The following is a 24,676-nucleotide window of genomic DNA, read 5'->3' on the forward strand; positions in this document are numbered from 1 at the left end:
TATTTATTCATCATGTCTGCAATTTTCACTTGATTCATTCCCCCATATTTAATTTCTCTTTAGCCTTTTCACCATCTCTCTTTTCATCCATTTATCTTCTCAATAAATTTTTCTGTTTGTCCTCTTCCCCTCCTCGTCCCCCTCCACCACCACCCACCTTCATTTTAGTGACTTGCCCTCTCCTAACTTCCCTTTTTTCATGAGCTCTCTCTTATCCCCACTCTCCCTGTTTTTAATTGTATGCTAAATGAAATGCTAAACCTACACACCCTTGACATTTAAAGCACACTCACTTGAGAATGCACACACACACACACACACACACACACACACACACACTCATTTCATATGCAACACAAAGCGTGTGTGTGTGTGTGTGTGTGTATAGCCGTGTAAGAAATTAAATGGAAGGTGTTTGTGTAGTGGAGCTGGGTATGCAATTTTTAAATGCTAGAACTTTGTGTATGTGTGAACATGAGTTGACAATACAAACTAATTTTAAGGAACAAACTTTTATTATTGTTCATACTTGGGGTTCAGGGTTGTTTATTACTTTTCTAAATGATCCGACCAATGAATTTCTTCAGAAACCTTTCAGAAATCACATGATCCTTCAGAAATCATTCTAATATGCTGGTTTGGTGCTCAAGAAACATTTGTTATTATTATCAGTGGTGAAAACAGATGAGCTGCTTAATATTTTTGTGGAAATATTTTTTAATATTACTAATGTTTTTACTGTCATTTCTTGATCAGTTTAATGGGTCCTTGCTGAATAAAATTAAAGTATTAATTTCTTTAGCTATGTACATAACACCCTATGAATCTTCATCAAATTACACTACTATATTATATATACATACTATATACTATAATATTATTGCAGTTTAAAATAACTGTTTTCTATTTTCATATATTTTAAAATGTAATTTATACTGGTGATGGCAAAGCTGAATTTTCAGCATCATTACTCCAGTTTTCAGTGTCACATGATCCTTCAAAATTCATTCAAATATGTTAATTTTGGTCTCAAGAAACATTTTTATATTTTGAAAACTGCGATTTTATTAGGATTGTTTAATGGAGAACATCATTTATCTGAAACGGAAATCTTAAATGTCTTTACTGTCACTTCTTGATCAATGTAATGGGTCCTTGCTGAATAAAATCAAAATATTAATTTCTTTAGAGGAATAATACTGAGACCTCACCATGTCTGCTGTCAGGTATCTTTATGACATCATTGTTCACTCATAGAGCTGGACAGAACATCTCTGGAAGGCTGCTAGATGAGCTTCAGAAGCTGTACAGATCACAACCCATGAAACACTGTCTGGGGCTGTCATATAAATGTTACATGGGAATTGGATGAGGGCTGATAAGTCCTACCAAGAAAAAGCTAGAAGAAAGATTAGGAAGAAAATACCAGTTTAGAAAGACATGAGGGTGAGAAAATGATGACAATTTTCATTTCTGACTGAACTATTCCTTTAGCATTGGTACTAAAAATACAGTCGACATTCAGTCATCTTGGATACATACACACTGATCAGGTCTGGTGGAATTGAGCATAATAAATACCACCTTCACTTCTAAATCTGTTTTTGGAAAGACACTATAAAAACAAAACCCATTAATGATACTTCCTGAGAAGTATGGGGGAAAATAATAATCAGCATGTGGTTTTTCAAATTCTCTTTCTTGCACATAGACATATGCACACACACGCTAACAAACATTCATGCTACTTTGCCCATAAGGATATGTGCTAACTTTCATGCTAACACACACACAGACACACTGTTTCCCAGTTTGACGCCTAACAACAGTGTGGTAACAAGCCAAATCTATTCAATTACAGCAACAAATCCCCTCACTCCTCCATTTTTCCTTCTCCATCTTTCCATTCTTTTTATCTTGCCACTAACAAGCGAGCATTTAGCCTACACCCAGGAACATTTCTTGGGGTTTCAGTCTGGTGCTAGCCGTTATATTTAAAATTCTTTTTTTACTTGTCTTTTGTTCTTGAATGTCAAACTCGGATAACCCAGTGTACCAGCGTCTTTGTACAATGAGGGTCATGGCGAGCGGTATACTACATTGATTTGAGAGATAAAAAGAGATGATTAAGAGAGCAACTATTTTGTGTTCACATAAGCTTCATTTCCATTATTTTTGGTTTGTCAACGTTGATGCAAAAGTATATGTATTCAAGATGTTCATAATATAAAGTTCATTTGAACAAGTGAATTGGTCAGAGAAAGAATGATTGCTCCCTTGACAAAAGCAGTTTTATTTTATTGCTCAATCTGTTTTTTTGAACTATTGCCTGGATTTTCGTCATTTTAGATTGTTTGCCCTAACTGTTTACTAACCATTACCTCTGCAAATGGATTTTAATGCACCCCTACACATGGCTACGCTACACAGCGATACAAGTTTGGAAGAGGGTAAGTAAATGATGACAGATTTCCCTTTAAGACCATATATCACAGACTATGTATTTATCAAATAAAAGTTCATGTTAAAAATTTAAGCATTACCTAATTAATCCTTATACGATAAGCCTTCACCATGTCATAACATCACAACCAGAATTTTGCTTCTTTTGCTTAAAACTTGTTCAGGCCAGACACCAAGTGGTGCCAATGCATATATGAACATGTTCTCAGCATCAAAATATTTCAAATGTAACTTGAAGAAGCAAATAAACAAGGTAAAAGTAATTTATTTGAACTAATATAGCATCGGGTTATCTGTCCTGGCTTGAACTGGCTGCTAGCTAGCATTATGCTTTCAACTCCCCATGTCTCAATCCACCCCAGTGTGTATTGACTGCAACTTGACAGACACACATTCAAGAGCATGTTTCAAATACCATAGCCTGCACAGTTCTGAAGGTGTGAAGATATTCAGTTGCTTAGCCGCTCTGTTTTTTAATAATACACAAAATATGTCAGTAAGGATACTGATTGTTAACACCAAAGGAGTTATTAATTAACAACATGTATAAACCCAGTAGAAACATGAACCAGCTAACAGTATCTGAAGTTTTCTCCATATAAGACTTGTCAAGGGGTCTTTAACAAGCGATCTGCACTCTCTGTATAGGGAGTCTATGGTGGTACTGTATGTGTTGGCCAGTTGTACATAATTTTTGTAAAAAAAAAAGTCATAAAGTTTACTTTAACTAATATTAAATATAAGAAAATGGACAGTAAATGTTTCATTGTCCTTCCCCTCATTAAAATATATGAAGTAAAATAAAGTACAAATACACTGACTGTGCACATCAATTTGTTTTAATTGGCTTTGCAATGTAATCATTATGACAAAGTTCACAGATATATTCATATGAAACTATACATTGCCGTTCAAAAGTTTGGGTCAGTTAGATTTTTTTTTAAAGAAAGAAATATGTTCATGCAGATGTATTTCTGTTGCAAATTAATGCTGTTTTTAAAACTTTCTATTCATCAAAGGATTCTGGAAAAAAAAAAAAGCACAACTATTTTCAACATTGACAATAATAAGAATAGTTTCCTGAGCACCAAATCAGTATATTATAATGATTTCCTAAAGTAATGACTGCTAAAAATTCAACTTTGCCTTTACAGGAATTAATTGTATTTAAAAATGTATTAAAGTAGAAAACAGTTACTTAAAATTTTACAAATTTTAAAATTTTAGCTGGCTAGCCAGGTAAGTTTCAGTTTAGTTTGCGCCAACTCTGGGTATTAGGTACCATGAAAGTGGTTTGGCTTTTAGCAGTGTTCATCACCATAGTAACTTACGCTCCACAGCTAACCTGCTCCGGGGCAGGTTATGTTCTGGTTTAGAGATCTCAAATCAAAATTTGACCAATCAGCTTCAAGCAAAGTGACACATCTCTGACGCAATAAAGCCACTCCTCCAGTTTCTCTTACTCCAAATTAAAGGATGCTACATAGTAAAACATTTTTAAATATAAAATCATCAGATTTTTAGAGATGATTATTTTTTATAATTATTATACCCTTAATCCATTACACAAGCCAGATTAGTTTAATAGTAATTATTAAGCTTTTATTTAAAATCAGTTTAAACATATAATATGCAATATAAATACATTTTAGAATCAATAGCTTTAAACATGACTACATATGAGATTAGATTAAGTGTTTTTATACCTATAAATATTATCAACTCTGTAAACTAACTTTACAACATTTACTTGCATTTATATGGTAAGATGTTTTCTTTAAGTTTTCCTCTTTCATGGATAGATCGTTTCATGATCGTGCTGTGTAAATGTGTTTAAATTCTTCATATTGTTCAATCTATTAATCTTCACATTGACTCTCTCACAAGAAGTGAATCATAGTTTTAAGGCATGTGATTGGCTGCTCATTACTGATGTCACACTTTCATGGGCATGCACTCCATTAACTCAGGATAAAGCCTGAGTTGACAGAAAAGTTGATGATCAGCTTCATGGTACCAACAAAGCTGGATTGGACTGGTTTGGTTTTGTCAACTCAAAACTAATCCTGTACCCCTGAGTTTGTTCAGCCACCATCATGGTACAGGCCCCAGGACTGTTGTAATATTCAGGGGTTTATTCTAAATGCAAACATTGAAATGAAATAACAGAACATATTTGGATGTCTTTGTAAATGATAGAGCTTGTTGCATCCCTGATCCCCATAACATTTCTAAAGGCTCTGGACTGTCTACAAAAGCGTAACTGCTCACAAAACTGCTGCTATTTCATGATGGAAAGCAAACTTTTTAATGGGCATCATTTCTTCTCATAAACAAGCGGTGCGTGCGGATGCAAGCGTGTGAGATGCAGTTTATTCTGGTATTTGGTGTTGTCATTGATAAAAGATGAGCAAGATTATGTGCAAGAGAGTTATGGAAAGCGATTAACTTTTGAATTATCTGATCGTGAGTTCAGCTACTGAACCATAAATCCCAACCATCCCTTGAGTCTCTTTGGCACTCCTCTTCTACCTCGCTTTATTTTGTTCTCTCTCCCTGGTAGATGGTTTGTTTTCTTTTTACACTTAATTTATGTCTCAGACTAAAAAGAGAAGGACAGTTCTGAAGTTGCTTTAGGTTTATCCAAATGACAGGTTACATTTTAATTTGGTATGAATGCAATTTTTTACCTATATTTATCATCTGTGTTTTAAAATTGTATTAAATGCATGTATTGCTTGACCTGTACATTACCCCTCTCCAAGGCCCTCTATTCTGTACTCACTTGTGCATTTATTCTCAAATATTGGTTGTTTGGTTTATTCTCTGCATCAGCCTATACAGTATGATCAATTGCTTGTCCGTATTAATGCTCTTAAATTTTCCTCTGCATTTCATTTTAATTTCAAATCCTTGGCCATTTTTTAACATCAACTTTAATACTATGCTATCAAAACGTTTAATTTGCCAGTAGTCTTCAGCAATTTATCCATCCAAGTGTGAGTCTGTAATACCCACACACATTCAGCTGAACCCCTTGTGTCTCCTAAGCCAATAACAGAAGCGCTGAAGTGTGTATTTGTCTGTTTGTCTACTCAGGAGCAACGGGAAAAGAGAAATACGGCTAAATAATACATGCAGCTGTGCATGTATATGTGTGTCTGGCCTTGGGTCTGCTTTAGTCAGCTAAGCTATAAATGATTAAGTATGTGTTATTAAAATTTGAGCCTTAATTAACCCTGAGTCTTTATGATATCACTGTGATGACAGTGTCTATAACCACTCATGTCTATACCTTGTACTGTAGATCTATAATAGTGTTTGGCTATGGAGTGAACAGTTTTCTTCACTACATTTTCACACAATAAATTCTTATGTTCACTAAATTTTGTTACTTCATTCGTTATATACAGGGACCTCAACATTCCAAACTAACACCTTAACACACATTTACCTGATAATTAGGCCTATATGTATGATCAATTTATTGATATATTCTTAACTTAAACAGGTTTTTATAATGAACAATGACACAATTGCAAGGGTGATGTTTCTTTTATATAACAGTTTAACACACAAAAAGATAAAGGTAACTTGCGTTCTGGACAATACGTTTATACTTTGTCTTTTGCTCTGCCAACGTAAATAGATCCAAACAAAGCCACAGTGAACCCTAGAGTCTCCAAGCAACACACAGTAGTGGCATTTCTAAAGAAAATGGTATTTTTGAATCGGTTGAGTGAATAATTCAATGATTCACTCGTAAAAGCAGTCAGAATCAATGTTTTGGAACGAATCGGTTCAATGAATCTTTTCATATTGTAACAACAGTCCCTTGTCACCACCTACTGGTATAACGATGTAACATGCAGAAAGATGTGGACATTTAAGTGCTCTTATAATTATTTTTATAATATACTCCAAGTACCAACCAACCCCCAAACAAAATTTTAAATTAAATTAAATTGAAACATCTTTACATTATTTATAGAACATTTTATCTAATTTTGTTTTGATTAAAAAATGTTCGTCAGTCAACAGGTTTAGTCTTTTAAAGACTTAAAAGAATCAATGAGTGTGGGTCAAGAAAGCAAACATTCATGTTACATTTTATGACAGCATCAATTATGAACCTGAAATTACCTACTCCTGTAGCCGACCAACCCCGGTCTCTTCGGCATCCTGTATCCTTATTCAGTGCTTGATTTAAATCGACTGTGACGGCTAATGTTAATGATATCGCATCCACACACCTTACTACATAATATGCAAGCCTTCATTTGGGCAGGGTGTATGTGTAGGGCATTGGGAATACGTGTATTAGTGTCAATGTAAACACTGTGTGCATGTGAGTGTTTGTGTGTGTGTGTGTGTGTGTGTGTGTGTGTGTAATTGCCGTGACGGGACAAGATGTTGGAAGTTCGTTAGTGCGTGGCGGTGGAGCGCTTGAACGCACCACAGCAGGTCCAGAGAGAGGGATCACACAGAGACAGACGGAGAGAGAAGAATAAAAAAAGAGTAAAAGTATCAAACAACAGAAAAAAAGAATAAAGAAAACTGAGAGATCCCTGATATGTGTTGAAAATGAATTACTTTGCTGTCTTTGCATGTTTGGTTAAACATTTTTCTGTGAGTAAACCAATATTAATGATATATTATTTGCTTAAGAAAATGCAGCACAATTATGCAATACCACACAAGAAAATGTTGCACTGAACATAGTATAGTAAGCTAAAGGCAAGAGGAAACATTTTCTGTATATTTTGTTGATGTCAAAGACTGCTGATGACAAGCATTATGGTGTAAAATCATGTCACTGTTTATGCTAAATTAGGTAGATGGCAACACAGACGGGTTGCTTGACAAGCGCTCAACCTAAAAAAAAAAACATGAAAAATTTCACAAGGTAAAATAAAAATTGACCCAGAATACATTAAAGGGGTCATCGGATGTCCATTTTCCACAAGTTGATATGATCCTTTAGGGTCTTAATGAAAAGTCTATAACATACTTTGGTTAAAATTTCTCAATGTTAGCGTAAAACAACACCCTTTTTACCTTGTCAAAATCATCTCTGCAGAAATCAACCCATTTTTTGCATGTTGCTTTAAATGCTAATGAGCTCTGCTCACCCCGCCCCTCTCTTCTGTGGGGTGAGGATCAGTACTCTGAGACTGTTTACATTAGCCGCATTTAGCCACGAAACTTGCTAACTAGCACCTTATTAGGAATAGCGATTGCAAAGATTCATAAAAAAAACCTTAACTTACTTCTTCTACAAGTGAAGCTGGATCACGAACGATTCGTGCGAACATAAACACATTTAGGTAGATCGGGAGGTGCATTCCCTTCACAAACAAAAGTAATTCACTGTGTCTTCAGCTGCTCAGATGTCGGGAGTAAATGACGACTGCTATGTTCATTATTACATCCAACAACAAAACACCTCAATCGCTATGGAGCCATTCTTGTCTACTCCTGGTCCGGCATCGAAACAGTGGTGGTCGGAGTATTACAGCTCACTCAGGGCAGGTCTAAGATAAAACGGCCGTATCAATCAACTATCATGGGAGTGGCCCTTGTCCGTGTCACACGAACAAGAAGTTGAGAACGGCCTGATTTGAAAAAGGGGATATTATTTTTAGGGATTAAATAAAAACCACTGGGTGGATTTTTATCATTACAGGCTAGATGTGTACACACACTGCCAACACACATTTATGTTCAAATGTAGGGACTCCTAAAAATATACCTTGTTTAACATGCTTTGTGTCAGAAATAATACAAAGTATTATAATGTATTTTATTTTTATTTTATTTTGAAATATGATGCAACTATATGCTTGCTTATGTCCAATGAGAAAGAGTGTTCAATACAGGTGTACTATTGCAAGCCAATGACTGTTGAGCTTGAGATTGCATCATAACGTGAATCACATAATGAGGAAGAAGGGAGGAGGAGCATCGCACGTGGCAAGCCTGGGCTGCATGTGTATTCGGGGTGCGTGCAAATCTGAAACGTTGTCAGTTTGGAGACCGTGTATATTCTTAGTAATATAAGGCCCAAAGTGAAAGGGAACAACCCTTGTTTATTTTTGGTTTGTTTACTTAAAGTATCTTTCTTTTCCTTGTTGTTTATTCGCGATCATCTGAGTCACCCTGTGTGTGCTGATAGCTAGAGACATTCGGCATAGCAGCTATAGACATTTGCCTTCGTGAGAAGTGATTGCATCAAAGAAGTTCGTGTTACGAGTGCTGAATTCGTTCGGGACTGGACGCATCCTGTTTCTTCAAGGGACTTCGCTGGACTGGACTCGTCGTGTGCCAGAGACTGTTTGAGACTAGAAACAGTGAGGTTGTGCCGTGAGTGATTTCAATATTGCCTCATCGTCAGAAGGACGTAAGTTGATTCAGTTTCGTGACTCCTTGACTGTGAGCGAGTACTCTGAATTCATCATCTGATTAATGTGCACCAACGAACTGGGCCCCAACGATAACGATCGATCGTACATTTGAACTGTTTGACTGACTGACAAATATTTGAACTGATCGTAAGAGATGTAATTAACGTGCATACGGTACTGAAAGATGGTGTGAATTGCAAGTTTTCTCAAGTGTATAACTGATCTTGAAAGAGGTTTTTTCATTATTGTATTACGTGGTTCTGGAGGCAACTGAACGAAAACTGAAAAGTGTGAAAGAACAAGAACCGTTCTAAGGGAAAAAAAAGGTTGATTTCTTCATTTACTGTCTTTAAGAAAAAGGGAGTTATTCCATTAATGTAAAACAAATAAATCTTTGTTATTCTTTTTCTCTTTAACATTTGTATTTTGATATTTCATTGAGTCTGGCAAGGTAATTCATTTACAAAGTTACTAAATTCCTGAGAATTGTAAATAGGAATTGTTTAATTGATCTTTAGTAAAGGGATTGGGTAAAATTGGTACAGGAGAAAAATATTTAACTTTTTGTAAACCCTAAAAGAAAAATACTGGCCTAATTCACCATCTAACTGCCAGGGATCCAGGACTTGTGTTAGAGAAATAATTAAATTTACCCCTAGGGTTAAGAAAAGGGTTACACAAACAACATGTAAAAGTGAATTTAGCATACAATAACCCCTTTAAATATGGGTTTACATGTGGTTTGTGCCAACCACACTGAGTTTTGCTCTTGGAATTATTAATGGCTTCTGAGAAAATGAAACCATCAAAAGTCATTTAAAAACCACACACTTAAACTGTAAAAACAAACCTGTTGTTTTTTTTTGTTTTTTTTAAGCAAATTTACTTTTTTTAGAAAATTTACATCCAAAATGAGTTTGTTTCTTCACTGGAACAGATTCTGAGGAATTTAGCATGACATCACTTGCTCATCGATGTGGTGAATGGGTGCTGTCAGAAGAGCAATAAACAAATAAACAAATTCATGATTAATCTTAAACTTTTGCTTCCAGCTAAAATATGAGTCCACTGTCCATAACATTGTCTTGATCTTAATCATCTTGAATTTCTTTGTTTTTTTACTTCACAAAATGTCAGTTGATGGACTGGAGTCATGGGGATTACTTGTGGATTATCACAATGTTTTTATCAGCTGTTGGGAATCTCATTCTGACGGCACCCATTCACTGCCGATGATCCATTCGTGAGTAAGCGATGTTTCTCCAGAAAATTCTACAGATCTGTTCCGATGAAGAAACAAACTCATCTACATCTTGGCTGGCCTGAGGGTGTGTACATTCTCAGCAAATTGTTGTTTTTGGTTGAACAATTCCTTTAATCACAAATAATAATAATAATAATAATAATAATGTTAGGTTTTAAAGTCTCTTATTTTTAAATTTTTTTTTTTTACAATTTGTACATACAGTATAAATAGAAATGGGCTGTTATTTGGATTCTGCTAAAGTATTTTAGACTTTTTTAAAATATGAATGTCAGCTGTTTTTGTCAGAGTTGAGGTAAAAATCTTTTTGACATGAAAAACTGGAGCACTGTAAATAGATCACAGAGACCACAGAGCAAGAACGACCTTTGTAATTCATACTGAAATATTTTAGTGCATGGCCACAGTTTTGCTGTTAGCGCGCTCACAGAAAATATGACACAGTTACTAGTCTGATGTTGAATGGATTGATGTTTCCTGACAGGAATTCTGACGGAATGATGGTAAATATTTTGACGTTTCTGTCATTGTTCCCTTTCTTCTGTCTGATTCTATTCCTTTTCTTTCACCTCCTTTTTCCTGTTCCTCAGTCTTTCTTTTTTTCTCTTTCTTTCAAAGGCGTTTTTGAAATGGCTGACAGAGGGCCAGAGAGAGATGGGGGAGGGTAGAGGTGGAAAGAGAAACAGTGAGAAAGAAAGAGAGAAATGGAGTGACAGTCAGTGACGGTGGGTACAAACCGTGACCTTAAGAGCAGAAGCAAGGGAGCATGACGGAGAAGGAGAGAGAGAGACTCTATAGCTTTTCTTAAAACAAACATTTTCCCTTGTGTTGCCAGAAAAGGCCACTTCCTTCCACGAAATCAGCATCAGCGGAAGACTCAAACCAGCTGCTGCCAAATTAACAGATGAAGATAAAGGGCACACCAAGTCTCACTGACTTTGCAATTCAAACAAATACTTGCATTTTCACGTCCTCTTTGACAACAATGGCTAACACTAGACTCAGACTAAAAATTATCTTTTGTTGTTGTTGCTTTTTATTTAATAAAAAATAAACTAACCTGAAAATGTTAATTTCAGAACTGCATCTATGGAGTTTTTTTTTTTAAGATGCTGTAAATATCACCATCAACCAGAAAAACTTGACTCATGTCAACTTGAGTGTGATTATTAGCATGAGTATAATTTTTTTTTAATGCTGTCTTTATAAATTAACCTGAATGTATAAAGATCTTGCTTGTAATTAAAGCATCTCACGAAATGTTGTCAAGGTAAAAGAACTGTCATGCTCGCTCACACACATACAATAGCACAGTCCTCAGTGATATTTCATCTTGTCATTGTGGACAAGGGCAGGCCCATGTGTTGAAATGTCTGCTGTATTATTTTCAGGCAGTGATTTCTGTCAATACCATCAAGCTCTGTAAGATATCCTGTCAACAGTGTCTGATTCTCACACGCATGCAAACGCGCCACATACGCCGTATGACAGATCCTTCTGTTAAGTGAAGGCTTCTGCTTGCATTCACATTCAAGGGGTAAAGCTCCTGACACAATCTGCTCCTTTCTCTCTCACTATCTTTCTCTTTTTACTCCTTTCATCCTGATCCTTCTCCCCAGTCTGCAGAGACCGTCTATCCAACAGAGCGTTTCATTTCTCTTTCTCTTGCACAGTCAGTCTTTCCATTCCCTACAAGCACTTTCTACACTTTACTATTGAGGGAAGAATGTACAACATTAGCGAAAAGCTAAAAAAAGAAAATTCCTTAAGACAAACTTTTATTACGGCTTGACAAAGCCTTGGCTGAGAGAAAAGGGCTTTAAAGGATAGTTCACCCAAAAATGAAAATTCTGTCATTATTATTCACCCTTAAGTTGTTCCAAACCTGTATGAGTTTCTTTCTTCTGCTGAATGCAAAAGAAAAAAAAAATTGGTAACCAAACAGTTGCTTGTAGTCATTAACTTCCATTATATTTTCTTCCATGGAAGTCAGTCGCTACCAGTAACTGTTTGACTCCCAACATTTTTGGGAATATCTTCTTTTTTATTTAACAGAAGGTTTCTAGGGTGTTCTTTCTGGCTGTTGGCGTGTAAACATTCCGAGCCTAACTTTGAACATTCTTTTTATTTTATTTAGTAAGTCAGAATAGGCTAATGGACTATGCCAAGATTTATGAACATAACCTGGAAGCTCTGAGAGGAGTTTTAGTTAGTAGTGTGCAATAATGGAATTTTGATCTTGCCCTCTTGGAAAAATATCTGTAAATATTACAGTTAAAAAATTAGCAGCCCAAAGCATTTACTGATGTTTTATACTACATTAGCTGGATCTAGCCTACAAGATCTAGGTGGAACAGGCAAAATTTCCAGAGTACGTCTATAAGTCTCGGGATATTTAATTGTCAGCTTAGGGAAGACCATTCAGATCCATAGCGATCGGTTAAAAAGTTTATATCACAAAACAAGCTTAAAGCGGTTATCGGATGCCCATTTTCCACAAGTTGATATGATTTTTTTAGGGTCTTAATGAAAAGTCTATAACATACTTATATAAAATTCTATAAAAATTCTATAAAATAAGTCTATAAAATTTCTCAATGGTAGTGTAAAACAACACCCTTTTTACTTTGTCAAAAACAGCTCTTTTAACAGCAATCCGTTTCAGCGCATTTCCCTTTAAATGCTAATAAGCTCTGCTATCCCCGCCCCTCTCCCTCTGTGGGGTGACGTGCAGTTCTCTGAGAGACTGTAAACTTTAGCCGCATTCATGCTGAACCTTGCTAACTAGCACATTATTAGGAAAGGCGATTCGAATGATTCGTGTGAACATTGCATTCCCTTCAAAAACAAAGCTAATCCACCACGCTCAGCGGTTTAGATGTCAGGAGTAAATACGACTGCTATGTTCCTTATTACATCCAACAACAAAACATCTCAATTGCTTAGGAGACATTCTTTTCTACAACCGCTCCGGCTTCGAAACAATGGCGGACTGATGACAGCTCACTCAGGGCGGGTCTAAGTTAAGACGGCCGGGTCAATCAACAATCGTGGGAGGGGCCTGTGTCCGTGTGACGTCACACAGCCAATAATCTGAGAATGGCTTTATTTGAAAAACGGGATATTATTTATCTGGATTTTTTTTTAAAACCACTGGGTGGATTTTTATCATTATAGGGTGGTTGTGTACACACACTGCCAACATGCATTTCAGTTCAAACAACATGTAAAAGTGAATTTTGCATCCGATAACCCCTTTAAGAATTGTGCTGTTTAGGGGTGTAGTTTAAAAGCCCTAGCAGAAGTTTCATTTAAAAATGTTGGGCTCAGGTTAGGGATTTTTTTAGAACAACATAATGACTTTAACTACAATAGTATGTTGGTTTTGTAAAGTCACCAACATCTCGGTGGTTAGGAAAGACTGTTAAGAGGAAATGGGACAGGAACTGGAAATGCATGAAGCCAGAAAGCAAAAGAGAGAGACATGAGTAGGGGAAATTAATTGGCTCTGAAAGATGTTCCTAACAACACTACGGAAGACTGTGTAGAATTTCAATGAGAGTCAGCAGGAGGGAAGCGCGTGTTTGCGAGAGAACGGTTTCCTGTAGGACCCAAGAGCAGTTTGCCCTTTTACATTTATTTTCTATTTACCAAAGCAGTATCATTGCAAAGAGGGCAATTATCTCAACAGCCAGAGTCCTCAACCACACTTGTTTAACTAGCTCATAAACAGAGCACCCTTAGCTATCAGGGGTCTTCACATTTACAGATACTTTGTGTTTTAAATTTCTTTTTTTATTATTATTAATGTAATTATTTATTGCTTTATATATTTGCAGTGTTGCTCTTTACTCTGTCAAATGAAATACTTGCATCTGCCTACATTTACTTTTAAGGGCGTATACAAACCAAATGATGTTTAATGCTATATTGAGCCTGATAAGTTATCAACTTTCAAGAATTTTTCCTTGGCATGTTCAAATCAACAGCATGACTGCAAGTGTGATATTGTTTTTATAGCTACAACAGTTCAAAACCAATATGTTAATATTGAGTAACTTACATTTTAGAGACAACATTGACAGCTACTTTGTCCACCAACGAAAATAGTTCCACAACAAAACCGTTCTGCCTCTCCTAGCACCACTCATTAGCTGCGTTCCTGAACGAATTGCGTTGTTGAACAAATTAAATAAGTGAATGATTTGACGGGTCACTTCAATGACTCACAGTACAGTCACAGGAAATTAAAGTAATTAGCTTAGAAACATGCTCGAGTCAAACTGTAGTGAAATAAAGGAAAGCCAGATGTGCCTCTGCCATGCCGGACACTATTTCTGTGGCACAAGGAGTTGCAGCCCATTAATTAATGGATGGATTTATAAGCATGCTGGGGTATGAAACTGGCCAGTTTTGTCCACTGTGGTTGGTTAACAATGAAAGTTGAAGTGCAGGTATCAGCAGAACGGCAGAGAGAAAGGGAATGGGGGAATGCAGAAAGAAAGAAAAGACGGCAATTATCTGAGGTTAGCCTGGTACGTCTGGTTTTGATAGTGTTTACAGTGCTGTGTTCTGAACACTAACGAGACAGACAACACTCGTTAATAATAAATTGGGCAGGAGGTGACAGAGAGGTACAGAAAGACAGAGGAAGAAGAGAAAGTGAAGGTGGGAGTTCTTAGATGATCTCTTAAATTAGATGCATAAATTAAAAACCTTAGACACACATAGCAATAATCTGGATCAGAGAGTTCAGAAGCTATACTTAACAAAAATCAATTTACATAAAATGCACCCAAACAGTGCTGATTCAGGTTCACATTACGCTGATGTTGGTCATACCAGTAATTGTGCTTGCTTGACATGATGCTTTCAGACATGTATTTTGATTAAACCACCATAAGCACGATCTCAAACTACACATCAATTTGTACAAACCTCCAACTTCCATTTACAAAATGCTTTAAGCTTTACTCAAAAATATTCTCTTCTATCAAAATCAATATTAGGCTTCAAATGAAACACAAAACCCAGCAAATGCACAGACCATTGCACTGCCCATAAAACACCAGTGAGATCACTGACTGATCATGAAAAAACTGGACTCCCCGCCTGACTTCCCTTGTTGTTTTTCCTAAAATTCTGGATTTTGTTACTTAGTGTTTGTGTGTGCAAAAAAAAGTTTTTGATCATGATCATTTTTGATTTTTGAGTTTGTTTTTGATAGGTTGTATGTGTGGGACTAAGAGAATTAACCTATCAATTGAGAAAACAATTATGATGGTCTATGGCTATTGTCTGTATAAATTGTTTACATAGAGACGTGAGTGTATTTGTGTTTGCAAGTGAAGGAAGTTAAGGGCGAAGAATCACTGTTCCTGTTATTGTCAGTCCTGTTGGATGTTCCCTCATTTTCTCTTCTCCCCCGCTGTCTTTCTATCCCTTGTAATGCTTTGGAGATTCCTCTTTTATCCTTTCAGTTTTTTTTTTCTCAAAAAGTTCAGTGTCATCATTTCTTCCAGTGTGCATTGAAAAAGCATTGCTTTGTTTGTGTATTTCTTCTGTGAATGTTTGTCTTTTCCTCTTTGACAATCACAAAATATATTTATCCGCAAATATATCATAAACAGATGATGAAAGTCAGTTTCTCCACAGACACAAACCTTGTCTATAAAAAAGCTATTAAACATTTCCAACATTATTGTCAGTACATTGAACATGTTCACATTTTGTTACAACACAGCAGGAGAAGTCATATTTCAGCTGTATAATGTAAAATATAAAATTAGTATAAATATCAAATTTACAAAAACATAAAACCATTGTTTTTGCCAACAAGTATTGTAATTAAATTGTCTAAACATTAATAAAATATGACTTAACTTGAAATTCACGAAATACCCTTGCCTGAATGTATGATAATGTGATTTTATTACGTTCACTTGTTTTCCTCAACAAACAGAAAACATATGATATAATTGGAATTTAGGACAGATTTTCCAAAAAAAAAAAATTAATTGTAATATTTAATTTACAAAAGGTTTGAACTAGGTCTTTAAAATCAACATACAAAACCAGTGTCAAACTAATTTAATTTCCTCATCATTTCATAAAGTTTATTTTTCTAGTTGTTACACTTTGCCTCCAGAGCATTTTCATCTATCGAAACAAATTTGGATCAGTGAGTGCCATTACTGATCATATTCCTAACTACTCTTCCTGGATGCATCATATTATTAAGTGCCTTCCAAAAGCCAAATATCTCTTTGTAAATTCTGTGAATGTAGTTTACACTGGTTGACCTCAGATAATGATATTCCAAACTTAAGCTTAAATTTAGGATAAAACAGTAAACAAATGAATAAATATGGACTAATGCACCTGCATACAAACCCAAACTCTGCAATTTGATCATTTGCCCATCCTGCTCAGTTTCATTACATACTTAAAGGCGTCATGAACTGCTATTTTCTGTCCTGTTTTGACCCCCTTCATCAGAATGCTCTGGCATGGATTGTAAACTCGGAAGTAAACGCCTACTGCTATGATTGGCTAACAGTTGTGTATGTTTGACAGTCCTTCATATATGGACACTAATGTGATTTAGGTTAAAAAACGCATAAACACTTAGTACATATCAAACGATCTGTAATAACAGACAAAGCAATAGTGTGACTCACACAGTTACTCACACTTGTGTTGTGCGACATCGGATCCAATATAGTCGGCACAGCATCTTCTCTTAAAGTTTCAGCCTTTCTGAAAATCCTGCGTCGAACTGTGCCTTGTTTGTAAATGAATCCATGGTAAAATTAAGTGAACAAAGGACCAAGTTCTTACTGACGCAGTCTGGCACTTCATTAAAAATAAAGTTCATCAAATAAAGTTTAGCATTCAGTTTCTGCGTAGATCTGTGTTTGCTGCTCTCATTATTTACACTACATGCGCAAATTGTGGGTGGGGCTAAACAGGCAGTGATGTAGAAGCAGGCGTTGATCTTCTTCTGTGGAGGCGGTGTTTAGGACTATTACATCATAAAGTGCCACATTCCAAAACCGCCGTGGTAGTTTTTGAAGATCGGCTTCAATATAAACAGTTTTTAGACTAATGAGAAAGTTTTGAATTCTGAAACTTACAGGATGTTTTTATAGCACAATGACCTCCTAAATATCAAAAGATCAAGGGAATTTTTAGAATTTAAAGGGCAGAATTTTAACCCCTTTAAAGTAATTTTTATAGATGATTAGAAATTTTATAGTTTCTGACTTTTATTATATTCTTCCTCTTTAAGATGCCAGTTTGTGAGACTCTAACTTGTAATAACTAACTGTTATAGTTGTCTGTCCCTGCCCATTCAGGAGGGAAAAAAACATTTTAATGAAAACAGCAAGGATGAATTTGAATAAACAGAGTTCTAAATGGAAAGTGAGAATTGTAAAGCACTTATCTCCCTCAAGGATCATATGAAAACCTTTTTTTTTTGCTGCAAACTTCTGACTGAGTGATTGCATAACATTCTGTTTGAAATAAATAATTGAAAAATTTCCTTTTTTTTATAAATAAAGTATGAATGCCAGAACAGTTTACTCAAGTGCAACAGTTTATCTGACCTTCATATTTCAATAGAATTAAGATGTAGGAATTGTGGCCTTCTCAATCTTCATGCTGAGAAGGACACACGAGGCAGGTGGAATGGACAGATTTGGAACAGGAGAGGGGTGAATAGGACGTGATGCAGGAGATGATGGGAGAAAAGGAGAGAGAGATGGGCAGATGTGTTTACGGAGAGAAAGGCTGAAAGAGAAGGAGAGAGAGAAGGGGGAGAGAGCAGATGACAAATTGAGATGAATAGATGTAGTCCGGTGCAAAAGTGGGAAGCTGTGGCTTATTAATAGAGAGAATTAGAAAAGCAGGGTGAGTCAATCTGCACCATGTCACCCTGTATCAGCAAGCAATCAGAGACACACAAACACACACACACACTCACACACACACACACTCACGCTACAAATTCAGCTTCCCTTTTGCCCTTATACTCTTCCTTATTCTCTCTCAAACATCCATCCATTGCACACAAGCTTGTATATAGGCCTATACATATTTACAATACCTTGATTGTATTGTAATGTATTATAGAATACATTTAGCCCAGCATTATAGATCATAGATTGTCATCTTTGTTTATGCAATAACAGATAGAAATGTGAATTTGTAGTCATGTATTACTGACTATCAATTTTGCTAGAAAAGTCCCCAGACATAATTTTGAAATTTTACAATGTTGTAAAAGACAAAAGCATTAACAATTACAAAAGTCACTTTAGGCGCCAAAACCAAACCAAAAATGATCATTCTATTATCATATTATAAATCATAAATATATAATTTTGTATTTAAAATGTAATTAATTACATTTGTTTTAGCAATTCGTTTATTGCTTTAGTTTCCTATTACTACATTTATTCATTTATTTAATTATTTTTTAATTTCTGCATCTTTGGTCCTCCTTACTCACTTTCAGCATTTTTCGCAATGTTTTTTGGATGGTATATCTTTGCATATATTTAATGATTTATGTACAGCGTAGAGTCGAGCTGCTCTAAAAGTTTTCATGAGTTAGTTATGCTAATGTGACCTCAGACACATCAAGCAGTTGCCAGTGTGAGAAGTTGACAAGGTGCATCATGGGAGGTGCTCTATTGATCAAGAGGCAAAATGGCGACTAGTCCTCCTTGGATCTGCCCCATTGAGCTTTAAGCAGGAGGAAACATGGACAGGCATTCACAGAAACACAGGCAGACACACACAATTCTAAATAGATGCTACAAGAGTAGTTCTCAATACATTCAAAATTATTTGAGGTAAAAAAAAAAAAAAAATGCAGAAGTAGCTCTGTGAAAACTATAAAGAGATGGTATAGCAAGGCTACGGAGGATGACTGTCTTTTCTCTTCCAAGGTTTTAAGGTGACCTTCTTCCTCTGTACTCCAGAAAACCATTTATAGAAGTATAAATGAGTGCCATTTGTCTGTCAAGATTTAATTGCAAGGATGCAACTGGAACAGTATATTGTACTGTCCCTCAAACTCATTCTTCAGTCGTGAAGTGTTCAGTTTTGACTCAACTTGCTATAAGTGTTTTGAAGCCATACGATCGCATCAAGAAAGCACGCTTAAACTTACGTTTACCATATTTGATGAGATTTGTGTGTGTGAAACCCCCCCCCCCCAATTAAATCTGTTCATCATATGAAGCCATCTATCTACACTGAGAAACACATTTAGCACCTACAATTAGTTCCAACATTACCATTTATTGTTAAAGACAGTGCAGTCATCAATAATCAGAACTAATCAATGATCATTTAAACCACCAATGACAAAAACACAGAACTTAAATGCTAATCAATGATTACATGTGCAGGAACCAACCCTTTAATTGGAATAAAACCACTGTACAGTAGGCCTATAACCCAAGAGGGGAGGAGAAACAACCATGACTGCTTCTCCAGCAGTATGAGTGATAAAACTAAAAAAGTATGATGAAAGAGAGAAGGGCTTTAGTATAATAGATAATAGCGAATGGCAAAGGGAGATGGTGATAGAGATATAAATGACGGTGAAAGTAGGATGATAGGGAAAGAGTAAGGTGAGAGCTAAAGTGTGTGGGGGAGGTTGTCAGTAGCAATGTCTATCACTGCTAATGAGCTCTGAAGGCTTAAGAAACAGAGATACTGACAACAGACTGGAAAACACAGCTAAACTGTCTTTCACCCTACACACTGTCATTCTCTCTCCCTCTGTCAAGCTATCTTATCCTTTTCTCCTCCCTCTCCCTCTTTTAACATCACCACAGATTAATGTAAAAATGATTTCCAATTTTTTTTATCAGCCAGATAATGAACACATCTTATGCTACTTTAATTGATGTAATTGTCAAGACGCCTAAGCCGGCATTAATAAGTAAGCTAATACACTGTAGAAGAATAGGTTTGCCATGGCAAGTGTGTTCTGCACTCAGGGTGGTCGACTCCTGAGGGACATGCAGTGAAGTGAGAGAGGGGTTAAAAAGTGGTTGAATTTTTTTAAGACAATCAAGCTTTTTTAAAATCAATTTCTATAAGATGTCCCCACTTTAAGAGGCCTGTATATAGAATAAGTGCACATTTGCAAAATGCCTTTTTCTTTGACTACTCATGCAATTTATGCACTTTTTCTGCTCAATTTATGCTAATACATCTCATTATGTTGAATTTAAACGACTTCAAATGTGCTATATCTGTGCTTGTTGACTTTAAAATACTATGAAGGCATACTTATTAATATTTAAAGCATTTCATACAATGTTTTTATGTGTACATATTGCTCTCCTGCATTTGCACCTAAAAATTATGTTTAAGGTTCTGTGTTGGGTATGATTCGGGTTAGATTTAATATAAGGTCACTCTTGTAAGACTTGTTTGCTCTAAATAGGGCGTAATCTTACCCCACATTCTTAAAAATAAAGGTTCCAAAAGGGGGGTTTCACAGTTTCCACAGAAACCATTTTAGGTTCTCCAAAGAACCTTTCAGTGAACAGTTCTTAAGAACCATTTTTTCTTACTGTGTAGAATATTTGAAGAATCTGAAGAATCTATTTCCAATAAAAGAACCTTTTGTGCAGTGGAAAGGTTCCATGGATTTTAAAAGTTCTTCACAGAACCATAGATACCAATAAAGAACTTTTATATTTTAAGAGTGAAATGGTCCCTTTGTGTAATTTTCAATTTTGTGCTGTAATAACAAAATTAGCAAATGATTACATTATATCCCTAGTGATACATCATCAGCCTATACATGCTAAAGTCGTCAATAAATATGTACCAATTTAGCAGTACATACAGATTGTTCATTGGGCATTTCACACATCCCCTATTTAGGCTAGTAGTTAAAGACAGCTAATTTACAGTCGGTCCTATATTTCTTGCTGCGACCATCCCTCACTCCTGCTAGTAGTGACAGCATACCAGTACAAGCTGACTTATTTTTATAAGTACTAATTGGGTAGACAGCAACCCTATTAGGATGCACATCTCCTCGGGAAATCGATTTCTTGATCTGCGGAGACTGGTGCGAGTGAGCGCGAGCGCGAGCGCGTAATTCTGTGGAGGGCGGGGGAGCGCGCGACAGACATCCCGCGGGTGGAAGCGCCTTTTCCTCACACAAATCGAACAAGTAAGAAACTGTTGCTTCTTGGCGATGTCTTAACACAGATATTGCCATATTCGACTTTTAATTAGTGATTTGGTCACTAAAGAATTTTTGCAGGCGCCAGTAGTAGTTTAATGATCCCCAAATAGAACTAGGCGTTTTTAAAGTGAACTGTCTTTGAAGAAGCAAAAAAGGTTGCAAAGAAGCAGCAAAAGGAGAAGGCAAGAGATATTTCAATCTGACAACAGTCACAGCAGAGTGACCGTTAAAGAAAAACCCGAAGGCGCGAGATTCTCTGACATATTCTGAGCTGTTCGCGCACGAGAGAGGAGCTGCGGTGTCTTGCGGAGTTACTCATCAATTTTCATATTCTCTGGGAACTTATTAGGTAGGTAGAATTGTTTTACTGTGGTCATTTGTTTCTTAAAAATGTTTTACAAACTTTTAATAGAATTTATCGATGAAATTGGTGTGGGGGGGGGGGAATAAAGAAACATATTTGATAGTGGTTTAATGAGCAGCCTACATAGTGCCATACAAAAGTTAATATGCGCATATATTGGCATTTGACCTGGAAACAAGCAGACGGCACAACATTGATTGTTATCTGATTATTTAAATTAAGAAATCTGTGATTACTGATACTGTAGTTTCTTTGGAGACATATTGTGTCTGTGATGTTGTATCTGCAAACTCTGATGGCATGCATGATTATAGTCAGTCAAATAACAATGATTATTAATAGCTACTATATGCAAACATGCATGTCACCAGGAGGCCTTGTTCATAAGAGCTTATTTTTACTGTTAAATGCATAATATTGAACAGAAATAAATAATATCTCAGTAAGCGTCAGTGGATCCATTGGCAGCTCTTAAATAATGTGTCATAAGCTTTCCAGTTTTCTAATTTAGCTCTTTTTATGTTTCAATTCAGTGAGAAACATGTCAAGATGCTAGAGGAGGCTGATCTTGGAACCTGAATGTTATTCCGCAGAAGTTTGATGAAGACCAGCGGGAACTGAAAATCACCCAGAGTACTGTGAGCCTGATTTAAAATTATATCTTACCATCCATTTACCATCGGGCTTACAGGACGTTTACAAGCAAAGTGCTTATATGCATTTGAAGGTTTAAGACTGTCAAAAAAATATACAGCGTGGATTGTTGATGATAAATTTAAATCACTGTCACAGCTTTCTTCTGTGAGAGGAGGGGCAGAGTTTGTTTAAATGCTGCAGTGGACATGGACTTTTCTGGGAACTCTCCAGAATGTTTCTTGAACTTCTCATGGAAAAATAAGCCACACTGTTGTCACTCAACCAATCTATAAGGAAACGCCACCGCCATACAGCAACCCCTGAGAAATACACCTCCACATCTCCTGATAGAATCTCCATCCACGGACGAACATTTGGAGACACCAAATCCCCCATGTTGCTTATATCAGACAAGTGATATATATATTTATATGACAATATAAACCCACTGGATCATCCAGAATTGCTGTTTATATGGAGTGATAACTGGGTCTGGTGTGTTTCACTCAGAAGAGGTACTGGTTAGTGGGCTGGTGGTAATGATTTTGAAATAGTAAATGCAAGCAGAGGGGGAAAATAGCAGAAATTGAAACTTTTAAAAGGAATTGAACACAGACATCCTTTAAGACTTTATTCCATATAGGATATTTGATTTGTTTTGTGCTGACGGTGGATTTTTTTATATATCGAAAAACAATTTATTTTTGCTCATTCCTCAGACACAAGCCACGTTTCATCGTATCGAGGTCCCTTGTTAATTTTTCTATCTCACCTTAGTGCTTTTTCCTTCCCAGAGTTCATTCTGGCCGGGCCTGTTTCTTCTAAAGGGGAGGAGGACTTCCTCTCTATCGCTGCCTCGCGCCTCAGCCGCAGGAAACGCGTTATTGGTGCGGCAGTGGGCGTGGCCATGGTGCTGGTGCTATTGGTCGCTATTCCGCTATTGGTCCACAGCACCAAACTGGGTGGATCTGGAGGCGGAGGTACGCATTATGAGATGCTTGGAAGCTGCAAGATGGTCTGTGACTCTTTAACACCCACCAATGAACTAACACCTGTTTCGCCTCCTCCTCCCGACACCCCTGGACGCAGAGGAGGAGGCAAGTCGGGTTTTCGTGGAAACCAAGGGCCACCAGGCCCCCAGGCCCACGTGGGCCACCTGGAGAACCAGGAAAGCCAGGTCCGCCTGGACCTCCAGGTCCAGGCCCAGGGGGATACGTCCCATCGTTCTACAGCCCCAAAATTGCCTTCTATGCTGGTCTGCGCAAGCAACATGAGGGGAGTGAGATACTCAAGTTTGATGATGTGGTGACAAATGTAGGGAATTACTATGAGCCTACCACAGGCAAGTTCACCTGCCCTCTTCCTGGAATCTACTTCTTCACCTATCACGTGCTCATGAGGGGCGGAGATGGAACTAGCATGTGGGCTGACCTCAAGAAGAATGGACAGGTAGGAGATGTGCATGTGACTGTGTGTGTGTGTGTGTGTGTGTGTACACAGGAACTGTGTGCCATTTAGTGCTGAATTGACAATGCCTTTTTAAATTCCAATTCAATAACTGAATTTATATTAAGGGAGCAAACAAGATTTAAATTTGATTTTGAATATAGGAAAATAGAATTTAAATTAATAAATTAATTCATTTGAAAAAACTGTAATTGTAGTTTAACTGGAAGAGCAAAGTTTGTCAAGACAAAGTATGAAGGTTGGCTTGACAAATCCTTGTTTGAAAGTTTTGAGTTGAAAATGAAGTTTACTGGAAGATAGATAGATAGATAGATAGATAGATAGATAGATAGATTTGAAATGACACCTAATAAAATTTGTTTAGTTTTTATGTTTTATATTTAATATATCAGCTTATTAACCATATTTAAAGCTGCAGTCCGTAACTTTTTTGGGTTAAAAATGATCCGAAATCAATATTTGAGCAAGTACATAACCAGCCAGTGTTCAAAACTATCACCTTACTTCAGCCCGATTCACAACGGTTAGCTTATAATAATGTTTTCTAATTTGAGTGGTACGGGTAGGTTTTCGCGGGAAATTCGAGCATGGCACTGCGTCATTATGTCACGTCTGTAAACATAAAGAAGTTGTCCCAGCTACTAGGCTATCACATGTGAGGGTCCTGCAGGTGGCGGATCATTTATAGCCTTTTCTCACAGCAGCTGGAATTATTAAATGTATCATTTTGATGGCGGATTGTGATTGTGTTTATATGAAACACATGTGAATGAAATTAAATTATATTCCAGGTTTAAATGTGCTTCTGATTACAGATAGCCTGGGATTACACAAGATTTGTATTTTAAAGA

The 24,676-nt window shown here is 36.5% G+C and overlaps 1 protein-coding gene across 1 annotated transcript in view; it reads left to right on the top strand.

Annotated features, from left to right (window-relative positions):
• Window positions 1-2,420: 2,420 nt before the first annotated feature.
• The window catches only part of c1ql4b (complement component 1, q subcomponent-like 4b), a 30,619-nt gene continuing 8,363 nt past the window's right edge, over window positions 2,421-24,676 (top strand). The window contains 4 exon segments of the mRNA XM_058778687.1: window positions 2,421-2,450; window positions 22,256-22,360; window positions 23,153-23,488; window positions 23,491-23,807. Of these exon segments, the coding sequence (XP_058634670.1) occupies window positions 23,266-23,488; window positions 23,491-23,807 (540 nt within the window). The 5' untranslated portion in view covers window positions 2,421-2,450; window positions 22,256-22,360; window positions 23,153-23,265.

This window comes from Onychostoma macrolepis, chromosome 06 (assembly GCF_012432095.1).
Source record: "Onychostoma macrolepis isolate SWU-2019 chromosome 06, ASM1243209v1, whole genome shotgun sequence".
In the NCBI taxonomy this organism is placed as follows: domain Eukaryota; kingdom Metazoa; phylum Chordata; class Actinopteri; order Cypriniformes; family Cyprinidae; genus Onychostoma; species Onychostoma macrolepis.